At 33.3% G+C, this 23,800-nt stretch overlaps 1 protein-coding gene across 1 annotated transcript; it reads left to right on the top strand.

Annotated features, from left to right (window-relative positions):
* The first annotated feature begins 3,423 nt into the window (after positions 1-3,423).
* On the top strand, positions 3,424-3,826 carry LOC120193137 (cyclin-dependent protein kinase inhibitor SMR1-like). Its single transcript, XM_039195738.1, has 2 exons — positions 3,424-3,686; positions 3,745-3,826. Exons 1-2 carry the CDS (start codon positions 3,424-3,426, stop codon positions 3,824-3,826), a joined length of 345 nt encoding a protein of 114 aa, XP_039051669.1.
* Positions 3,827-23,800: the final 19,974 nt, after the last annotated feature.

Raw genomic sequence — 23,800 nt, 5'->3', positions numbered from 1 at the left:
TCTAGGAGGTCAAATGGGCACGACTTATGGAGTTTGGGTTGACCCAAACTACTGACCCAAGATTCAGGGTATTACACATTTAATCGAATATAAAATCCAATTTTTTTATAAAATAATCAATTATTTTTTCTATCGTTCAGATTTGAGTAAAAAAATAGAAATTTTTTTCATTCAAGATCTATCTTTGGTTTTCACCGAGAAACCTCAAGGAATGTTTGATATATGAAGATCTATTTGAAAACCTTTTCCTTATTCATTGGTTCTCTCTTCGAAGAGATTTTTTAGAAAAAAGATCGCCAAGTGATCGAAACAATAAGAACACAAGCAAAAAGAAAATAATACCTTTAAACAAAAAAATTTCTTTCATTGTTTTTCTTTTTTGGTCTTCTTACAAGAATTTTTCCTTATTCCTTACTTTTTCTCTTTTGTCTCTTTTTTTGTGTTTTTTCTATCCCAAAGTGATGTAAAAGGCCTCTATTTATAACCGATTATTTACATCGACGGCCTAGATTAAAAGCATATATACTCAAGCCCCCTATGTAAGGAAAGTAAATCAATCCTATCAATACATTCCATAGTTAGGGGATTACATGGGATATGGAAAGAAATCAAAGGGAATATTTTAATTAGAACTAAACACATTATTTTCTTACCATTTAAATTAAATTGACCGGACAAAAATAGGACACTCCAACTCGAAAACATGCGGTTGTCACGCCCTTGGACCTCCGAAATATGAGGCCTTAGACACTCCTTAACAACACTTCGTAGGTTATGCACCTAAATAAGCATTACACCACACCTTATGAGCACACAACCCAATAATATAATTAAAACGAAAATTAAAGTTGAGTGGTATGATTGACAACATTAAAAACTTAATGGCATAATCAAGTCAAAAGACAAAATTCGATGATATTTGGAGTAGTTTTCACTTACTACACATTATGTGATTGAAACTTTTAGGGTGATGCATCAAAGTATGCTACTGACGTTACCCGTGACTTGTATGAGTAGGGATTGACCAATGGGTGATCCTTTGGTCGGGTCAAGTCGTTTCTCTGATTTTTTTTTAAATCAATTACATATATTTTAGATTTTTTATATTTTTCATCCCAAAATTTATAATTTCACTTCTTTTAAAATTTAAAAAATTTATTCTTCTAATATAAAATTATACATATGTCCTTGTGTAGGATGCATCGTACGTGTGATCAAATCAGAATGATGGTATTGAAATGAGACTATATGTCGAAATAGTCTTAATGCTACATGCTCAAATGATGGTATTGATGAAGTTGATAATGGAAAGTGAATGGTTGTTTGTAAGGGGGCATTAACATTGAATGTGAATGGAATAAATGTTTCTGAATACAAGAGGAAACAGTTTGGTATAATTGGTCTGTCATATAATATTATTTGAAGTGAAGTATTAAACATATTATGCTAAATTGATTCACCAATCCCGAGTTGATATTTTCAAAGTGAGCATTATTATTCTTTAAATATATATTAATTTCTCTTTACATTATATAAAATTATTAAATATTTATGTAATAACTATATTTTCCCTTATATTAATACTTATTTAATCAGACAAAACATAAGAAATAAATCCCAATATCTGAAATTATTTCTTTAACTTCGAACTACTGTCTTCCTTAGAAAATAAACTTTAAAAAAATTTAAAAAAAAGAAAAATAATAATATAAAAGAAAAAAATTCAGATACTACTAAATTTTGTCTATTAATTCATTTATACCACTGAACTTTAGTTTTATATTTAATTATGATACTTCATCGTTAAGTCACTAATGTGACAATGACATGACTAACAATTATTGACATGTTACACACAAAAACGATGTCATTTTGGTAAAATAGTTTTGATGCATAAAATGATTTCATTTAGGCATCAAACTTTAATAAGGGTGTATTGATTTTGTCACTGAACTATTAAACGACTTACTTTTTTGGTATTGATTTTTTCCGTCGTCGTTGGTAGTTAATCATCGCCCATCACTGGTCGTCTTTCACGGTAAAATTAGTACAAAATATTAGCACTTCACTCCTCATTCTTCTCATATGAATAATTTTCTACGGAACCCACCAAAATAAAAATAAAATTATCTACCATTTTTTATATGCTTGGAGACTTACTTAGATTTACAGGATTTGGGGTGTTGGTTCAAAAATGTGAACGTTGAAAAGCATTATTTCGAGAAGATGAACAACATAACTCAAAACTAACCTCATCGAACGGTCATTGAAAGAGATTAGAGTATTAATATGTCGAATTTTTAAATGGATTTTTTCAATTTTGAGTGAGTTTCGTGGGAAACTAATCCTAGGAGAAGAATAAGGGTGAAATAAGAATGTTTTGATATCAATCTTTCCATGAAATATGATCAATGATGGGTAGTGCTTGGCAAGCCCGTCCCAAAAGATGTGAATGTTCTGTGCTACTTTAAAATGAGGCCCCTATAATATGATATAAAAAGACAAAATTGTAAAATACCAAAATTTATCATATTACAATTGTTTCTTATAAAATAAAAAAAATTTAAACATATGAAATTAAGTTTTTTCATTGAATTTTCTTGACACGTTTATAGAAAGAATTGTTTTTGGGTTATCATAGTTTTTCAAAGCGTGGGCCCCCAAATTTAGAGATCTTGTGATGTGTTACAAGTTACACTTGCTAATGGATGGGCATTGTGCTTGACTACCGACAATGGCCAGAAAGTGCAGTGCTAAAAAAAAGGAAAATATAAAAAAATTTAGTGGTAAAATTGATACATACCTAAAGTTAATTGTCTAAAACATCGTCATTTTTTGCATCAAAACAATTGCATAAAAAGTCAAGCCAGCAACCGTTAGTCATGCCATTGTCTTGTTGCTAACTTATTAATAGAGTAACATAATTGAATGTAAAACTAAAATTCAATGTTATAATTATCAAAATTAAAAGTTTAATAATATAAATAAGTCAACAAACAAAATTTAATGGTATCTAAAGTAATTTTCCCTAATACAAATAAAGACAGTTTCTATAAAAAGGCAAAGCAAAATCTTGCACCCCCAACCTGCCCAAACAAGAAGCTAAAAGAAAATAAACAATAAAGCAGAAAGCCAGAGAAGCAGCCCAACTCATCAATCTAGCTTAAACAGAAAGTTTTCACACAATAAAGATTATGCCAATTTCATTAAAAAAATTAAACAATTATTATTCCGTATGATCTTCAACCAAAAAATAAAAAAAAAGACCAGCACAACAGTAGCAGTAATTCCTTGCAATATAACATTTAATTAATGTTGTTATTCTCTTACCTCCCTTCTCACGTCTTTTCTGTTCCATTATTTAAACAAACCCTTCATCCCTATTAGCTTACATCTTCAAGTTATAATTTCAGAAGAAAGAAAATGTCTACAGCTACTGAAGTTTTGCATGATTTGGGAATGCCCATGATGAAGATCGAACCATCCAACGAGTGTAAAACACCGAGCTCCAAAGAAAACAAGATCCCAGCCGTTGTTTCATGCCCGCCGGCACCGAAGAAACCAAAGATGACTGTTTCATGCAAGAGAAACTTGTCTGCACAATTTCAATTCTTCGACAGGGTTAACAGGGAAGAAGTTGATGCTTTCTTCAAGGCTGCTTTCGATGATCCCGTCTCTAAGAGAAGGTGCTTTCGATCGTTAACTTAATTGTTTATTAATCTTTCTGGGCTCTCGTTCATGCAGTTTGTTTGTAATGAATTGGAATTACAAACCCAAAATCTACCACTGGGATTCAAACAAGTCTGTAAATATTCAGACGGCTTAAGGCTTTGGATCCGATCTATACAGCTTCCAAATTTGCACATGTTGTAATTGTTCCATGTTTCGAAAATATAATTTCTAGAATTTATTGAATGATCTCAGATCTATCCATCATTTCATATTAATAAAGAAAATCCAATTTCCAGTGCTGAATTTCAGAAACTTTTCAATGAGATAGGTGGGTGACGTGGAAGTTTTAACATAAAAAAATATAAAAAAAAAAGAATAAGAGAATGGTTTGAACTTTGAACATACAAATGGTTGATTTTCCCCCTTAAATTTGAATTTTTCTAATCTTAATTTTTGATCTGACATGTGGGAGATTGACACGAAATCTTAGATTTGAAATTATCGGAGATGATTTTCCTCGAGAAAGTGACAAAGTGAGAAAAATGACAATGTTCAATACTGATATGGCATATGCAATTGTTTTGAATGTTTTTGGATCATATGCATTGATTATATATTTCTTATATCACCATAATAAAATAAAGGGCTAATGTCTCTTTGATGTTTAATTTTTTTTTGTTACATCTTTGATGTTTAATTTGTCTGTATGGGTTTTGTATTTAAAAATGTTCGATATGATAAGTATATTATTGGGGTTTAATAAAATTAATTATAATTTATAATGTGATATACATCGGACCACCTCTTTAATATAAGGTAAATAATTCGTATGACCATTAAATTATTATTCATTTATACTTTGACTATCGATGTTTTAATTTTATTAATCAAATTATGAAATTATTTAAATACTTCAATCAAATCACATACAATTAACATTTAACGGAAGTGTTGTGTGATAGTTAACATAACGAGGAAATAACATGTGACTAGGGGAATTGAACTTAGGACTTTGGGCAGGCACGCCTAAATTACTAGGCTGAGCACCTTGGTAAGAAGCTAGTAGTGGCTAGGGAAGGTTATTGTCTCTCCCAAAAGTTTTGATATAATAGCATTTTTAATATATTTTTTAAATTTAAATATTAATTAAATAAGATTTTTATCCTTTTAAATTTTTAGATTTAAATATTTAATAAATTTTTATTCTTTTGATATAAAATAATTTTATCTCTTAATATTTAATTCTAAACCCGTCTATGTGAGCACCTCAATTATTAATGTTTACAACATTTTTCATATGATTATAGAGAAATTCTAATTCCGTCTATGTGAGCCTCTCCATTATTAATGTTTACAACATTTTTCACATAACCTATTATTAATAGCAAAAGGAAAAAAGAAGAGAAAAGGAAGCAACATGATTATAGAGAAATTCAAACCTACGAATTTAAGGGGAGAGCAAGTACCTTGCCCACTAAACTAAAATATATATTTGATAAATTTTACAATATATATAATCATTAAATTAATTTTTATTTAAAAATAAAAACTAGAAAAAAATAGATTTTCATATTTTTACACTACATTTATTTATTTTATATAATATTTTATATATAATAATTAAATTAAACTCGTTCCAATTCTTTATTAAAGATATAGTGTACAACTCAATTATTAATTAAGTTAAAAAGATTTTATTTAAAACTTTTAAAATAATTTTATATATGAAAAAATTAAAATCCTAATGTAATTATTTTAAAAAACTTAATTATTAATTTTTTTATATATGGAATAATTTTAAAAATTTTCAATAAAATATTTTTAGCTGAATTAATAATTGATCTGTATATTTTATTTTTAATAAAAAATAAAATTCGTAATTACGTCAAAAAATTTAACTTAATTATTATATATAATGAGTTTAATTGAAACATTGTAAGTTCAAATTCCTATTAAACAAACTAAACAAGATATTGTAACATTCCATGCAAATAATGATAGATTCCAATAATCCTGTTCCAAAAATATAATTTTAGATTATGTGAGGCAAACTTCCCCATCTGTATGCAAAGAATTTTCTTACTTGGTGCACCTAAGTTCTGAGAAACACAAAACTGCCTATATTACAGCAGGAACATATGCTGCCAAAATTGCAGATTACAATTTCAAAGAGAGTTTGAACAACTCTTTACCGCACGATTTCAAATCTCTCCGGTTCCAATAGGTTGCCTTGAGGTATCACCCGAAGCCCATGCTAGATAGTCTCTAACAAGCTGCAAAAAGGAGATATCAGAACTACACTGAAATTCAAAATGTTCATTTGCTTTAAGTTAGACTTGTTGCATCTGAAGATACTCATTTTTTTCATTTAAATATTTATATTTTATTATTATTATTATTATTATTATTATTATTAAAAAAATAATTACAGGCCCAATTACAAGTAAACCCAATCCAGTTTACAACAGACCGGAGCCCAACCGACCCCCAACAGAACCCTTCTAGGGTTTCCATCATCTCAACCAGCCGCCAACGATCTCCACCGTGGATCTGGCAAGATCCAACGGTCCAAGCTCTCCAAGAAACCCTAGGGTTATGATACCCTAGGTAAGCCACGCGCGCCGCCTTTTTCCAATCACCGCTGCCGACACTCTTTCCCACCAGCTGTTGCCACACGTCTACCGAAGGCTCCAGAAGGCCGGCCGTAGCACACGTCTCCCTCAAACGGTGAGTCACCACTGGAAGTCCGGTGACTCACCGAAGAACCCCTTTTGGACCGGTCCGAAGCCATCACCGGTGATGGCTATAAAAGCCACCGAGCCCCCTGCCAACAAAAAAAAGGGAGAGGAGAACGGAGAACAAAAAAAAACCAACAGAGCAACCAAAACCGAGAGAAAAGATACAAAAAGAAAAAGAGACCAACTCACAACAACTAGCAATCAAACCGAGAAGAGAGAATGAGGAGTTTACCTTACCGAAGAACCCCAAACGGCACTGGAAAACCAAAAATACCGAAGGTATTTTCCTTAGATCTAGGAAAATCCCTACTTTTAGGATAAAAGAAGGTGAAATCGGGTTTAGGGTATTAGATCTTGGGTTTGGGAATTTTTGGTGTTTTCCGACCACCGGAAACGGTGGTCGGTGGTAGGAATCACGGCGGCAGACGGCTGCCGCCCGGTGACCGGCTTCCCTCCGGTGAGGGAAGCTAGAGAGAAGCCAGAGAAAACTCTGGCTCTCTCTCTGTTTGAGAGAGAAGAGAAAATGGGAAATGAGAGCTGGCCCTTCGGGCCAGCCGTTTCTGGCTTTAAATAGCCCTTCCCGAACGACACCGTTTTGGGGAGGGCTATTTGTATAATTTTTAAATGTTAAACCCTTTCTGCAGCGATCCTAACTTGTAACACTTACATTTAGTCACTAAATCGAATTATAATCATTTTAATTTGGTCTCTAAATTTTATTTATTTATTTTAGCCCTTAACCGTATTTAAAATTTAGGATAATAACATATTTAGTCCCCCAATTTTATTAACTAATATTTAACCCAAATCATAGTTTATTTTATTTTAATCTGATATTCGATTTATATATTTTAGTTTAGTCACTAAATTAATAATAAGGAAATGTTTAATCCTATAATTTTAAATAATTAATTAAATTAAGTATTTAATTTTATATTATAATTAGTAATTAATTTAAATATTTCATTGCTTTAAATATATAGTTCTAATCGTATTTTTATTATTGTTTTTTATGTTTTAATTTTACTTAATATTAAATATTATTTTATTATTATTATAAGTATATAAATATATAATAATAATAATTTATATTAAATCTAATTTGATTTTACATAAATTATTTTATTTAATATTTATTATTTTTCAATATCAAAGAAAAGGGCAGTCTAATACAATGGAAGTCCTATTCTGGTATTTTAAATTAAATATTATAAAAATTTTTTTATTTTTTAAATTATTATAATATTTATATCAAGAAAAGAGCTGTCTTAAGGCACCTAGAAGTCCTTTTCTGATATTTCTAAATAAAAAATATTTATTTATAATATATATATAAATAATGTATATTTTTCATAGTTATAATCTTAAAATAATAGGATTATAATTAAATATATTTTGATTTTTTAATTCAACAATAGAGACAATTTCTAATTAAAAAGTACCAATTTGGGCGTTAGGGGCTAATCCTTCCCTAAACATAACCAACCACGAATCCCTTTTATTATTAAAACGATTTTTTGGTTAAAACACATATCAGTTATCTTTCGATGTTTTCTTAAAACTCTTTTAAAGGATGATTTTAGGTATTCGACCTACCTGACCCGAAAGGCCGATGGCACTCCCAAATATTTAAATCATTTATTCACATCACTTTTCCAACCGAGTAAAAAAAATTCGTGCCCGGATGAAAACCGGTTACGACAGCTTGGCGACTGAGGACTGGTCAAACTTTAAAACCAATTATTAATTGTCTCTATCAATTAGAAAATTAAAAATTCATATATTTAATTTTTAATTCTTTCTTTCAAAATTTTTATTTCATAATATGTATATGTTATTTTAATTAATGCTTTTTTCCCCAAGTATTAAATTTTATTATTATTGTCTGTCAGAGGTTTGAACATTTCTCCTCACACACACACTTGCATTGCTAACATAAAGCTCTATAATTGAGTTTGTCCCTCTAAGTGGAGTGAAAGCGACGTCTTCGTGAGAATTATTCTCCGTGTCAGACCTAGCAGTAACTTTTGAGGTTCATATACTCTATGTCTTCGTGAGAATTTATTCTCCATGTCAGGTATAGAGAAATGTATCCCCTCGAATTGAACTCGATCCGCTTAAGTCTGTAATGGACTAGGATTGAGGGTTGACAGCCCAAGGGGACATTAACAAGGACAGTTCGAGTACCCTTACCCTAGAACTGAAACCCTGCATATAATAAACCCTAGAAACTCTTCCGATTGAAGCCATGCCAAATTTTGTCCAAAATAGGTGTACACAGGAGAAATGAATTCTAACTTCTTTTAATTTATTATTTTCTTACTGATTAAAGTACATGTGAATTTAAATTATCTAAATTATGAAAAAAGCAGTTTAATAAAGATTTAGGTAGACATTATTATTAAATTATTTCTCCTTTATATGTAAATAATTCATTTCTTTTTGTGTGTTCTTTATTTCTTCGTTTGCATAGCATCATACAGGATAAAGGCATGATCCTCGGTAATTGTCTTATTGGAAAGCCTTCATTCATGGATAAAAAGGGTTCAATCAAATAGTTCTAAACTAAAGTAAGACAGTGGGCTGAGGACTTACAAAGACAATGAGGAGATAGTCTGCAAGATGACTATGTATCTGACTTAGCCAGTTATGCTCCAGTTTCGCTAAAAAGAAATGACATGCAAGATTTGCGAAGCATTTGGGAAAGTTGGACTCAAACAAAAAGTTGCAGTTTATCAGACTTACGGAGACATCCCATATTTGCTCTATGTCGAAGTTGATGATGACTTACTTCGAGCCCTAATTCATTCTGGAATCCAAGGTACAATTGCTTCACTCTCAATAAGGAGGACTTGGTCCCTACTATTGAAGAGTACACAACTTTGCTACATATAAGGGGCTTTGGAGAATCGAATTTATTCAAGTCAATTAAACTCAACCTTTTTGAGTTAAATTAGCAAAGATTGCTGGAGTACGAGAAGAATGTGTGGCATCTCGTACAAAACAAAAGGGCGAAAGCGAAGGCATTGCTTGGATCAACATTAAAGAACTTATTCAGAGTCATCCAGACACTAAAGTACGATTCGATCTATTTACTCTGGGTATGTATGTATGGTCATCTTCCCAAAGTATTGGGATATATTGAAGCTGCAGTAGTAGATTGTTTAAGCAGCTACCAAAAAGATTAATCCTGCTTCTGTAATTCTAGCAGACTTTCAGATCATTAAATGCTTGTAGGAAAAGAATGGCCGAAATAAATTAAGAAAGATATGTGGATTAATGCCTTTCGAAATCTGCAAAGCAATGACTTGTTGGCGAGCCCCGTGGCAATCCAAAGAGAATTTTTTACAAATGTGGTGATTACAATTGGATAATGCTGCTCGGATTGTGGGGAGGAATTCAACTTTTTGTATCCGAGCTAAAGCAGTAAAAGAAATGCTAACTCCTGATTATGAGGAATGGAGATCTGTCAGGAAAAATGAAAATATTCCTCTACCAGATCAAAATGAGGATATCTCTATGGAAGATCGCATTAAAGTGGTTCCATCAGAAATTGAAATCCTTAGAGCTGAGTTTGAAGCAGAAAGAGAAGGTTGGTCGAGAGAATTAGAGCAAATGAGACGAGATAAATCTATGTTGGGTGTTGACATTGACTTTCATTCATCACAATGTGCAATGTTGAGAGAAAACAAAGAAAAAATTGATGGTGAATTTAGAGCATTAAAGAAAAATTACCAGGAGTTATATAAATCCCGGAAAGCATCAGGACCAAGCCAATCAACAGTACAAATGACCAGAGAATTGAACGTCGAGAAAAGTCAAGTTGAAGATCTGAAAGGAAAGAATAGATGTCTACTCAAAAGCCTTGAGAAAGGAAAGCAAAAAATGGAAGATTTTGAGGTTGACAGAAGAGAGCAAATTATAAAACACAAAGCTGAACATCGCGAGATCATGAATGAAATGCAAAAAGAAAGGGATCGAGCCAAAGATTTAGAGGAAATGAAGAATGACATCTTTGATAAATTTAAAGGTGAGAAAAATATCATGTTCAAGGGATTTGAATCTGAAATGAACCATCTGATTGCCGAACTTGAAGTCAGGGGAAAAAGGATTGAAGAGTTCAATGTTGAAAAAGAAAAATGGGAGCTAGAAAGAAAGAATTTCAACACCAAACTTGAGGTAGAGCAAGAAGTGGCTAGCAATTGGATGCAAAGATGCAGAAACAAGAATGTTCAAATCCAGAAGCTTAATCAAAGAACGCAAGAAGCACGAACAAAACTTGAAGATGATCTGGATCAGTCTAGAAACAAAAACTCAGAATTTAATGCTTACATTTTGCAACTTGAAGATTCATTATTTCAAGAAAAGGTTCGTCTAGGACCTAGTAATCTCAAAGAAAGTAATGAGGAAAATGATTCACTGCGAAGACGCATTAGAGATCTTGAACAAACTCTGCACAATTGTCAAGTCATAATCACTGAGTTAGAGCAAACTCTTGAAGGAACTAATGAACAACGGCAAATGTCAACTGATTTCTATGTAGAAAGAAGTGAAGAAAGAAGTAATATGGTATTCGAGGCCATGGTACAAATGAGCGAAGTTGCTAGATATGTTGGGGAACTAGCTGTTGAAGCAAAAATAATTGAGCATCACGTTGATCCGGTTTCCAAATTCGGAAAAAAGGTGTCATGGCTAATGAAAGAAATTATAGAGCTTAATAGGAAAGCTACGCCTTATCTGTAGTTATGAATTATTATAAAGAAACTTTTGTATGCCGATGAAAGTTGTTCTATGACAGTTAACTTTTTGGGATCAATACCTTTTTGCATACATACATTCTGCATACATTCATTATTCATTTCATGATTTTCTTTATGTATAATTTTTATTATTAAGATAAAATTCATTAATTAATATTTGAAAAAAAATAATAATAATATCAGAAGATTTTTCAATCGCAATTATTCTGGCCAAAAGAGAAATACAACATCACTACAGTACTAGACAAGCTACTAAGAGAATTATGGAGGATAAAATACAATGTATTGAGGAACAGCATAATAAAGAACAAGCAGAGATGATAATGAAGCTAGAGAAAATTAAAGCCAGTATTGCAAACTCACAAGACAGCATGATGCAGAAAATAGAAGACATGTTTAAAAGGCAGGCTATCATTAGGAAAATGCATGAAAATCCTGTATCTTTCGACCAAGAACCTATGTATCCTCTAGGTTTTCCACCAGAATCAATTTATCATTCTGGTACTACACCTATACAAATCAATGCCCGCACATCAACATTTCAAGAAGCCAAACCACATGAAAATCGACAAGTGGATCCTGCATCTTCAAGCAAAAATCCACTTATATCAGATGTGAAAATAGGGGATTTTAATACTGAGCATCTAATTCCAGATTTGAATGAGCTGAATGAGAAGGAAAAAGTAAATGAAGAATTGACCAGACAGATCAAGAGCTTAGAAGAACAAATGAAATCTGTGGAAATAACTGAATCATTCTATGGGTTTGACGCTAGTGAGTTGAGTTTGGTTCCAGACCTAATCCTCCCCATCAAGTTCAAAGTTCCCGAATTTGATAGATATGACGGTACCACATGCCCTTCATCCCACATTACTATGTTTTGTCGCAGAATGACAGGATATGTGAAAGACGAGAAATTGTTAATTCACTGCTTTCAAGATAGTTTGACAGGACCAGCCTTAAAATGGTATACTCAATTGACCAAAGCCAACATTAGATCTTGGAAAGATTTGGCTAAAGCATTACTAGAGCAGTACCGCCACGTAACAGACATGGTCCCTGATAGATGGACTCTCCAAAATTTGGAGAAAAAGAATAACGAAACGTTCAGACAGTATGCTTAGAGATGGCGTGACACGGCAGCCCAGGTTCAACCACCTTTGTCAGAAAAAGAGGCCACAGTAATATTTGTCCATACATTGAAAGCTCCTTTTAAATCATCTAATGGGGAATGTAACCAGAAATTTTGCAGATTTGGTCATTTCTGGAGAACTCATTGAAAATGTCTTGAAAAGTGGTAAAATTGAATCAAATGAGGGGTCTAGTTCCAAAAGACCTATGTACCGGAAAAAAGAGAATGAAGTCAACAATGCAAATTCTTACAACAAGGATTCATCGAAAAGTGTTACAATAACCCAGCCAAGGGTTAAGAAAGAAGAAACAAACACTAATCGAGCAGAGTCTAGAAGATCTCAAAAGGAAAATGAGAGGTTATCTTTTACACCTTTACCAGTACCATATGTTGAGATCTATGATTCGCTGTTAAAAGCAGATGTCATACGGCCCTATTCTTTGGTTCCCATGCAACCACCGTTCCCTCCATGGTATGATGTAAAGGCACACTGTGTTTACCATGAAGGAATTACGGGTCATTCTATTGAAAACTGTTTGGCATTCAAAATGGTGGTTCAAAATTTGATCAACACTGGAAAGTTGGAATTCAATTCGCCATCTACATCAAATCACCCATTGCCAAATCATGGAGATAAAAATGTGAATGCAATTCAGGAAGAGAACAGAAAGAAAGCAAAAACTGACGTTTCTGAAATTAAATCTCCTTTTGTTTGGATATTTCAACAACTCTCTTTAGCATGTATAATTCCACAAAAATTCAGGCCAAAGCATAATAAAGGCAAGAATTATTGTGAATATCATCAAGAGAAGGAGCATAAAATTCAACTATGTCCTGAGTTTAGGGATTTGTTGCAAAAATTGATGAATAACAGAGAGATAGAATTCTTTGAAGAAGCACCAGGGAAAAGAGAAGATGATGTTTGCTCATTAGATGATTCTAAACCTAATCAAAGAACAAGTGATCCTGTGATCATTAATGTGAAATCATCCACAGTGATTCCTGCACCAACAAAGCCGAAAGTAGTTATCACAACTCCTTTACCATTTCCATACTAGGATACCCGCAGGGTACCTTGGACTTATACTACCAATTTTTCAATGGTAGGAGGATCTGTTTCTCTAGAAAAAATAGAAGAGAAAACACAGAGTCTGGATTCGACGTCTGAAGCAGTAAGTGAAGTCGGATTCTTTACAAGAAGTGGGAGATGTTACTCTCCCAAAACATCCAATGCCTCAGAACAAGTGAAAGAAAAAGGAAAAGCCATGGTAATACCCCAAAAGGTATTTGATAATGAATCCCCTCCAACATTCAATGAATCTGTAATAGAAAAACAAGCGCAAGAATTTTTGAAATTCCTGAAGCATAGTGAGTATAGTGTGGTTGAACAACTACATAAACAGCAAGCGAGAATTTCTATTCTTGATCTATTGATAAATTCAGAAGCACATAGAAATACTTTGATGAGGATGCTTAATCAAACCTTTATCCCTGAAGATATATCCCTCAATAAACTTGACAGAATTGTGGGACATATAGCCGCTGACAATTACATAACGTTCACGGATGATGAAATACCTGAAGGCGGAATGGGGTCAGTAAAAGCTTTGAATATCACTACACATTGTCATGGTCATGTTTTGCCAGGAGTATTGATTGACAATGGATCCGCTCTCAACTTGATGCCTCTAGTCACACTTCAAAGAATGCCTGTGGATAAATCACACACATGAAGAGTTATCAGAATGTAGTACGTGCTTTTGATGGTACTCAAAAAGAGGTGCTTGGGAAAATGGAAATACCGTTGTTAATCGGACCAGTCGTGTACAATATTGACTTTGTGGTGATGGACATCCACCCTACATATAATTATTTATTAGGGAGGCCATGGATTCATTCAGCAGGAGTCGTTCCTTCTTCATTACATCAGAAATTGAAATTTGTTGTTGATGGACAACTAATATGCGTAGGAGCTGAAGAAGAAATCATTGCATCTATAACAAGTGATGTTCCATATATTGAAACCAATGATGATGCTCTCGAATGTTCTTTCCGAGCTCTTGAATTTGTCAATGCTGGGAAAGGTTTAGGAAAGAATCTTCAAGGGATTTCAGTTCCTGTAAGTATAAAGATGAAGAAAGATCGTTTTGGGCTTGGATTTAAGCCCAATTTTCAGCAAAAGAACAAAGCGATGAAAAGAAGGTGTGAAGATAGAAAGGCAAGGTTGAAAGGAGAAGAAATCCTTTGGGAACACATGTCTTTCCCACAGTTGAAGACCACATTCAGATCAGGGGGAACAATTAATGTAGAACAACAGCTTGTTGAGGCCTTTAAAGAAGAAAAGTTGATGAAAGATCAAAGCATAGTTGAAGAAGCTATGAATGGATTATTTATCAACATGATCATGAATGACAACAAGACTGGCAAATACTTGGATAGGATTCGCCCATGTTTTCCTGGAGAAACACTCAACAATTGGACCACTGAAGACCTTCCTGTAGTTTTTAATATTAACACAGAGAAATATTCAGAACTAATCTTTATGTTTAGCCCAAAAGTATGAAAACTTTTTGTTATCTTGTAAAGGAAATTATGTTAAGTTCACCTAATATTAAATATAAGAAATTTTCTTTAAAATTTTCAGATGGCAATCATTCTTTACATTTTCTTACATTTTTACATTTATTTATTTCATAAATTTACTATATTCTTTCGGAAATATGTCCGACTTAAATTTGCAGGTGTCACAATGTTAATAGCATGTTTATTCCTAAAATTTAATCAAGAGATAAATTTAGAGCAGCCCATATGTCTGGAGGAAATCAATGAGTGTGAGGATGAACTGGAATGTGATGTTCCTACTGAATTATTAAGATTGATAGAAAAAGAAGATAAGCAAATTCTACCTCACAAAGAAGAGATTGAGACTGTGAATCTGGGAACAGATGAAGAAATAAAAGAGGTGAAAATTTGTACTACCCTGACAATCCAGATAAAACAAGAATTGATAAATCTCCTTCAAGAGTTTAAAGATATCTTCGCCTGGTCTTATCAAGATATGCCTGGTTTGAGTACAGATATAGTGATGCACAAGCTTCCAATCAATCCAGAATATAAACCGGTCCAACAAAAGCTCAGGCGAATGAGGCCAGAAATGTTGTTGCAGATCAAAGAGGAAGTTATGAAGTAGATTAATGCAGGTTTCTTACAGGCAGCCAAATACCTATAATGGATAGCCAACATTGTTCCCGTACCAAAGAAAAATGGGAAAGTTTGAATGTGTCTGGATTACAGAGATCTCAACAAAGCTAGTCCAAGGATAGCTTTCCATTACCTCACATAGACACCTTGGTGGACAATACTGCAGGACACGCATGGTTCTCATTCATGGATGGCTTTTCAGGATATAATCAGATAAAAATGAATCCTGAAGACATGGAAAAAACAATATTTGTAACCATGTGGGGCACATTATGCTATAAAGTGATGCCATTTGGATTGAAAAATGCAGGGGCAACGTATCAAAGAGCCATGGTAACTTTGTTTCATGACATGATGCACAAAGAGATTGAAGTATATGTCTGGAGACATGATTGCCAAATCCCGAACTGAAGAACAACATATTCAAAATTTGAGAAAGCTTTTCCAGAGATTGAGGAAGTATCAATTAAAGCTCAACCCCGCTAAATGCACTTTTGGGGTAACTTCTGGGAAGCTTTTGGGATTTGTGGTCAGTAAAAAAGGAATCGAGATTGATCCAGATAAAGTAAAAGCAATTCAAGATCTTCCACCACCCAATACAAAAAAAGAAGTTCGAGGCTTTTTGGGAAGATTAAATTATATATCTCGGTTCATTTCTCAATTAACTGACAAATGTGATCCAGTATTCAAATTACTTCGAAAGAACAATCCTGAAGTCTGGAATGATGAATGTCAAGAAACTTTGGATATTATTAAGAAATATTTATCCAATGCCCCAATTTTAGTATCACCAATGCCTGATAAACCGTTAATTCTCTACTTGACAGTCTTTGAAAATTCGATGGGATGTGTACTGGGACAACATGATGAATCTGGAAGAAAAGAAAAGGCTATTTATTATCTGAGCAAGAAATTTACTTATTGTGAAATTCGATATCCACCAATACAAAAATTATATTGTGCCTTGGTGTGGGCTACTCGAAGACTCAGACAATATATGTTATATCATACTACTTGGTTGATATCCAAACTTGATCCTTTGAAATTCTTAATGGAATCACCAGCTTTGACAGGCAGAATGGGTAGATAGCAGATGTTATTATCCGAGTTTGATATTGTATAGGTCAACCAAAAAGCAATAAAGGAAGTATAATAGCTGATTTTTTGGCCAGTCGTGTATCGAATGATTATCAGCCTTTGAGTTTTAATTTTCCAGATGAAGATTTGTTGTGCATATCCATGAATGAAGAAGTCGGAACAAATGCCACATCTGCACCTTGGAAGCTTTACTTTGACGGAGCATCCAACGCCTTGGGACGAGGAATCGGGGCAGTGTTAATTTCTCCAGAAAATATTTATTATCCCTTTACAAGTAGACTGGAGTTCTTTTGCACCAATAACATGGTGGAATACGAAGCTTGTGTCATGGGATTGAAAGCAGCTATAGAAAGAAAAATCAAATGTCTCAAAATATATGGAGATTCATCATTAGTGGTGTATCAATTACGAGGAGAATGGGAAACAAAAGATCCCAAATTGTTGGAATACAGAAATTTTACCCTCAAATTAGTGAAAGAATTTGAGAAAGTCACCTTCAATTATCTCCCTCGAGAAGAAAATCAAATGGCAGATGCTTTGGCTACATTAGCTGCTATGTTTCAGGCAACTAAAAAAGTTGATATGATGCCAATCAAAATGCAAGTATATGAAATTCCTGCACATTGTTATAGTGTGGAAGAAGAGGTAGATGGTAAACCATGGTATTATGATATCCTGCAATATATCAAAAATCAAGTTATCCACAAATGCATCTGAAATTGATAAAAGAACCTTGAGAAGAATGGATGCTGGATATTTTCTTGATGGCGAGATGTATAGAAGAAGCAATGATCAAATGCTATTGAGATGTTTAAATACCAGCGAAGCCAGAAGCATCATTGAAGAAGTACACAGTGGAATATGTGGAACACATGCAAATGGTCTTTCCATGGCCAGAAAAATAATGAGATATGGATACTATTGGGCTACCATGCACACAGATTGCATTGATTATGCAAGGAAATGTCATAAATGTCAGATATATGCAGACAAGATTCATGTACCCCCATCTCCTTTACATGTAATGACAGCACCCTGGCCATTTTCTATGTGGGGAATAGATGTCATTGGGGCAATCACACCAAAGCATCGAATGGACATGCTTCATCCTTGTGGCAATTGATATTTTACTGATTATGCAAGGAAATGTCATAAATGTCATATATGCAGACAAGATTCATGTACCCCCATCTCCTTTACATGTAATGACAGCACCCTGGCCATTTTCTATGTGGGGAATAGATGTCATTGGGGCAATCACACCAAAAGCATCGAATGGACATTGCTTCATCCTTGTGGCAATTGATTATTTTACCAAATGGGTTAAAGCTGCTTCATATGCCAATATTAAGAGTTCCACAGTCTGCAAATTCATAAAGAAAGAGATAATTTGCCGGTATGGCCTACCAGAAAGATCATTACAGATAATGCTCTGAACCTGAACAACAAAATAATGACCGAACTTTGTGCACAGTTTAAGATCAAACATGCAAAATCAGTGTCATATCGTCCAAAGATGAATGGGGCAGTTGAAGCAGCAAATAAGAACATCAAGAGAATCATTACAAAGACCACTGAAACTTACAAAGATTGGCACGAGAAGTTACTTTTTGCTTTATATGCATATCGAACTACTGTTCGAACATCAACTGGAGCAACACCTTTTTCTTTAGTCTACGGGATGGAAGCAGTCTTACCAATTGAAGTTGAGATTCCATCACTTCGAATGTTGAGAGAAAAAAAATTGGATGAATCTGAATGGATCCAAGCTAGATTTGATCAATTTAACCTTATTGAGGAGAAAAGATTGAAAGCTATTTGCCATGGACAGATGTATCAGAAACGGATGATGAAGTATCATGACAAGAAAGTACATCCAAGAGAATTCCAAGAGGGTGATTTAGTACTAAAAAATATCTTGCCTATACATAAAGATTTCCATGGAAAATGGATGCCTAATTGGGAAGGGCCATACGTTGTAAAAAAGGTCTTTTCCGGAGGAGCGTTGATCTTGGCAAAAATGGATGGAAAAATTATGAGAAATCCAATAAACTCGGATTCTGTCAAGAAATATTATGCTTGAAGAAAAAAAGAAAAAAAAAGAAAAAGAGGGGGTCAAGATGAAAACCCACAAAGGGCATCTTGTAACCAAAAGAAGGATTTGAGTTGAAAACTTGAATGGGCGGCTCAAATGAATATTGATATTAGGCATCTGGCAATTGAACCCTCTTAAGATCTTGATAGTTTGGGAGAAACTTCACATCTACAAACATTTTGACAACGTTTGAGATCTTCCAGAAAAAAGCATACATCAGTACTCTAAATTGTGTCAATTTGATTAATTTAGAAATACTTATGCTAATAATTTGTTGAGTCAGTTGAATTTTTATCATTCCTATGCTTGCCATAACTTTGAATACGATTCTATCTATTTATTAATAAATTCCAAGTTTATTTTCTTTAAATTCAATTTATTTGAGATTCAATTTATTTGAGAAAATTCAATTTATTCTTTTATTTTGTAAATGGATTAACATAATTTTGAAATAAGTTAAAGATTTCTGAATATCACTTTATGTTAATACTTTTAAAGGCATGGAATACAAAGTAAGCAAATTATCACCATTATAGAGTTATTTGGAAATGGAACAAGAAGAAATATGTTCTCAATTGGCAGCTTATGAATATAGCCCCTTTTCAGTGTAGCAGCATGAAAATACTTCGAATCTACAAATTCTGGCTCTACATCGAATAAGTACTGTGATATTCCAGTCCAAACATTAACTGGAGCAAGTACTATGTTATCATAGTAGAAATAAGAAGACTCAATAATATCTTCTGAAAGTGTTCTTTGAGTTATCTGATCTGATTTGGTATGAACCCCAAAATCAATCATTGGATTTGAAAGATGAATTTGCTCATAGTAGAAATAAGAAAACCCAATAGCATCTTCTGGAAGTGTTCTTTGAGTTATCTGATCTGGTTCGGTAAGAACCATAAAACCAATCATTGGAATTGAAAGATGAACTGCATGATCGTCTTCATTAAGAAGCTTCTTTTCAAGCTTCTTCTGCTTATTCTTTTTTAAGAAAAATCATAGCCCAAGTTTCGCCTTTTCTTGTAATTGGGATCATTGCATAATGGCTTCCTATCTTTTACCGGAAGAAGTATGTCAACAGCCTTAGCCATTTGAGCATCACATATAAAATTTGTCAACTCTGCAATTGATGAATCATGATTATATCTTTATGACTATTGAAGACATAGCATTTGAGTATCCCATTTTTGTCAAGTATAACATTTTACTCTCCTCATCAGAATCAGAATTCAAAATTTCCTCGGTATCAAAAGAACTATCAATATCTGTGAAATCATCTTGAAAGATCACTTCATAATCAGATGAGTTGTTATCAGAATCAACATGTTGCATGAGTGCGAGCTTTTCAAGAGCCTATACTATTGAGTTTTATTCTCAAAAGATTTTGTGACATTATATCTACATCTACATTTGTCAAAGATGATAGATTCTCCGATTTGAAGAAGAAAGATTTATTGGATTTCTACACAACTGAAGAAATACTCAGTTCACCAATCTGAAATCAAATAACTTAACATTCATGCATCATATTTAGGCATTTGCAAAAATAGGTGCATTTTCATTCATTTTATCCATGTTGAATTTTGACAGGAATTTCAAAGATTTTAGTAAAGATTAAAATCCATCATTCAATGGATCAACATTTCCAGTTCGAGTTCATAATGAGAAGAACTCATCTGAAGAAAGAAGAACTTGTTCAACTTTTTGCTTAAATTCATCACTCGATGGATCAACATTTCAAGTTCGAGTTCATAATGAGAAGAACTCATCTGAAGAAAGAAGAACTTGTTCAACTTTTTGCTTAAATTCATCACTCGGTGGATCAACATTTCCAGTTCGAGTTCATAATGAGAAGAACTCATCTGAAGAAAGAAGAAGGAGTTCATAATGAGAAGAACTTGTTCAACTTTTTGCTTAAATTCATCACTCGGTGGATCAACATTTCCAGTTCGAGTTCATAATGAGAAGAACTCATCATCTGAAGAAGAAGAAATTCATAATGAGAAGAATTTGTTCAACCTTTTGCTTAAATTCATCACTCGGTGGATCAACTTTTCCAGAGAAAGTTCATAATGAGAAGAACTCATCTGAAGAAGAAGAAGTTCATAATGAGAAGAACTCATCTAAAGAAGGAAGAAGAAGTTCATAATGAGAAGAACTCATCTGAAGGGAAGAAGTAAGTTCACAATGAGAAGAGCTTGTTCTTTTGATAAGTGTATCACAGAAGCAGATAGATTAGCATCAACCTTTCCAGAGAAAGTTCTAATGAGAAGAAACTCATCTGAAGGAGAAAGAAAGAAGTTCATAATGAGAAGAGCTTATTCAACCTTTGAATGACTCTATCACAGAAGGCTTGTTCAACCTTTGCATAAGTGTATCACAGAAGCAGATAGATTAGCATCAACCTTTCCAGAGAAAGTTCATAATGAGAAGAACTCATCTGAGGGAAAGAAGAAGTTCATAATGAGAAGAGCTTATTCAACCTTTGAATGACTCTATCACAGAAGGAATATGTCAACATCATCCCCAGGGGAAAGTTCATAATGAGAAGAACTCATCTGAAGAAAGAGAATAATTATTCAACATCTCCATTAATCAAGTGAAGTCAATGAAAAAACTTATTATCTTTTCGTCTTTGCTCTATTCTTGTTAACACAAGAATAAGCAAAGAGGGGCAGCTGAAGATACTCTTTTTTTCATTTAAATATTATTTATATTATTATATTATAATTATTATTATTATTATTATTATTAAAAAAAATAATTACATGCCCAATTACAAGTAAACCCAACCCAGTTTACAAACAGACCGGAGCCCAACCCGACCAGGCCCAACAGAACCCTTCTAGGGTTTCCATCATCTCAACCAGCCGCCAACGATCTCCACCGTTGGATCTGGCAAGATCCAACGGTCCAAAGCTCTCCAACAAGAAACCCTAGGGTTATGATACCCTAGGTAAGCCACGCGGCGCCGCCTCAGTTTCCAATCACCACTGCCGATACTCTTTCCCACCAACTGTTGCCACCACGTCTACCGAAGGCTCCAGAAGGCCGGCCGTAGCTGCACACGTCTCCCTCAAACGGTGAGTCACCACTGGAAGTCCGGTGACTCACCGAAGAACCCCTTTTGGACTGGTCCGAAGCCATCACCGGTGGTGGCTATAAAAGCCACCGAGCCCTCTGCCAACAAAAAAAAGGGAGAAGAAGAACGGAGAACAAAAAAAAAACCAACAGAGAGAGCAACCAAAAACCGAGAGCAAAGATACAAAAACAAAAAAGAGACCAACTCACAACAACTAGCAATCAAACCGAGAAGAGAGAAGGAGGAGTTTACCTTATCGAAGAACCCCAAACGGCGCTAGAAAACCAAAAATACCGAAGGTATTTTCCTTAGATCTAGGAAAATCCCTAACGTTTTAGGATAAAAGATGGGTGAAATCGGGTTTAGGGTATTTAGATCTTGGGTTTGGGAATTTTTGGTGTTTTTCGACCACCGGAAACGGTGGCCGGCGGTAGGAATCACGGCGGCAGACGGCTGCCGCCCGGTGACCGGCTTCCCTCCGATGAGGGAAGCTAGAGAGAAGCCAAAGAAAACTCTGGCTCTCTCTCTGTTTGAGAGAGAAGAGAAAATGGGAAATGAGAGCTGGCCCTTCGGGCCAGCCGTTTCTGGCTTTAAATAGCCCTTCCCGAACGACACCGTTTTGGGGAGGGCTATTTGTGTAATTTTTAAATGTTAAACCCTTTCCGCAGCCATCCTAACTTGTAACTCTTACATTTTAGTCACTAAATCGAATTTATAATCCTTTTAATTTGGTCTCTAAATTTTTTATTTATATTTTAGCCCTTAACCGTATTTATAAATATTTAGGATAAATAACATATTTAGTCCCCTAATTTTATTAACTAATATTTAACCCCAATCATGTTTTATTTTATTAATATGATATTCGAATTTATATAATTTTAGTTTAGTCACTAAATTATAAATAAGGAAATAGCATGTTTAATCCCTATAATTTAAATAATTAATTAAATTAAGTATTAATTTATTAGATTATAATTTAGTAATTAATTTTAAAATATTTCATTGCTTTTAAATATATAGTTCTAATCGTATTTTTATTATTGTTTATTTATGTTTTAATTTTACTTATATTTAAATATTATTATTTATTATATATATCATATAAATATATATAATAAATAATATTTATAAATCTTAATTTGATTTTACATAAATTATTTTTATTTAATATTTATTTATTTTCAATATCAAAGAAAAGGGCAGTCTTAATACAACTGGATGCCCTATTCTGGTATTTTAAAATTAAATATTATAAAAAATTTAATTTATTTTTTAAATTATTATAATATTTATTAATATCAAATAAAAGAGCTGTCTTAAGGCACCTAGAAGTCATTTTCTGATATTTCTAAATAAATAAATATTTTATTTATAAATATATATATAAATTAATGTATATTTTTCATAGTTATAATCTTAAAATAATAGGATTATAAATTAAATATATTTTGATTTTTTAATTTCTAATAATAGAGAAAATTTCTAATTAAAAAGTACCAATTTGGGGCGTTGTAGGGGTGCTAATCCTTCCCTAAACGTAACCGACCACGAATCCCTTTTTATTATTAAAAAGAACGAACTTTGGTTAAAACGCATATCAGTTTATCTTTTAATCGATGTTTTCTTAAAAACTCTTTTAAAGGATGATTTTTAGGTATTCGACCTACCTGACCCGAAAGGCCGATGGCGACTCCCAAATTATTTTAAAATCATTTATTCACATCACTTTTCCCGCCGAGTAAAAAAAATCCGTGCCCGGACGAAAACCGGTTACGACAGTATCATATTTTTATATTTCGATTTACACAAACCGATTCCGAAAAGAATTCGACCCAGAAGATAAAGCAGTTGCTGCAACAGCACGTTGAGTGTTAGGCATGAGTATATTCATTTCTTTCCAAGTTTTTTCATTTATTTGAATATTGGAATTAGCATAGATGAACGCATATGTAGCATATAACAGGTCATTAACTGTTTCTATGATTCTACAAGCAATTTCCGATAGATGTTTGGATG

This window comes from Hibiscus syriacus, unplaced genomic scaffold (genome assembly GCF_006381635.1).
Source record: "Hibiscus syriacus cultivar Baekdansim isolate YM2019G1 unplaced genomic scaffold, ASM638163v2 tig00116989_pilon, whole genome shotgun sequence".
Lineage (NCBI taxonomy): Eukaryota > Viridiplantae > Streptophyta > Magnoliopsida > Malvales > Malvaceae > Hibiscus > Hibiscus syriacus.
Note: the sequence above shows the minus strand (reverse complement) of the source record. Positions and strands in the feature narration are given on the sequence as shown.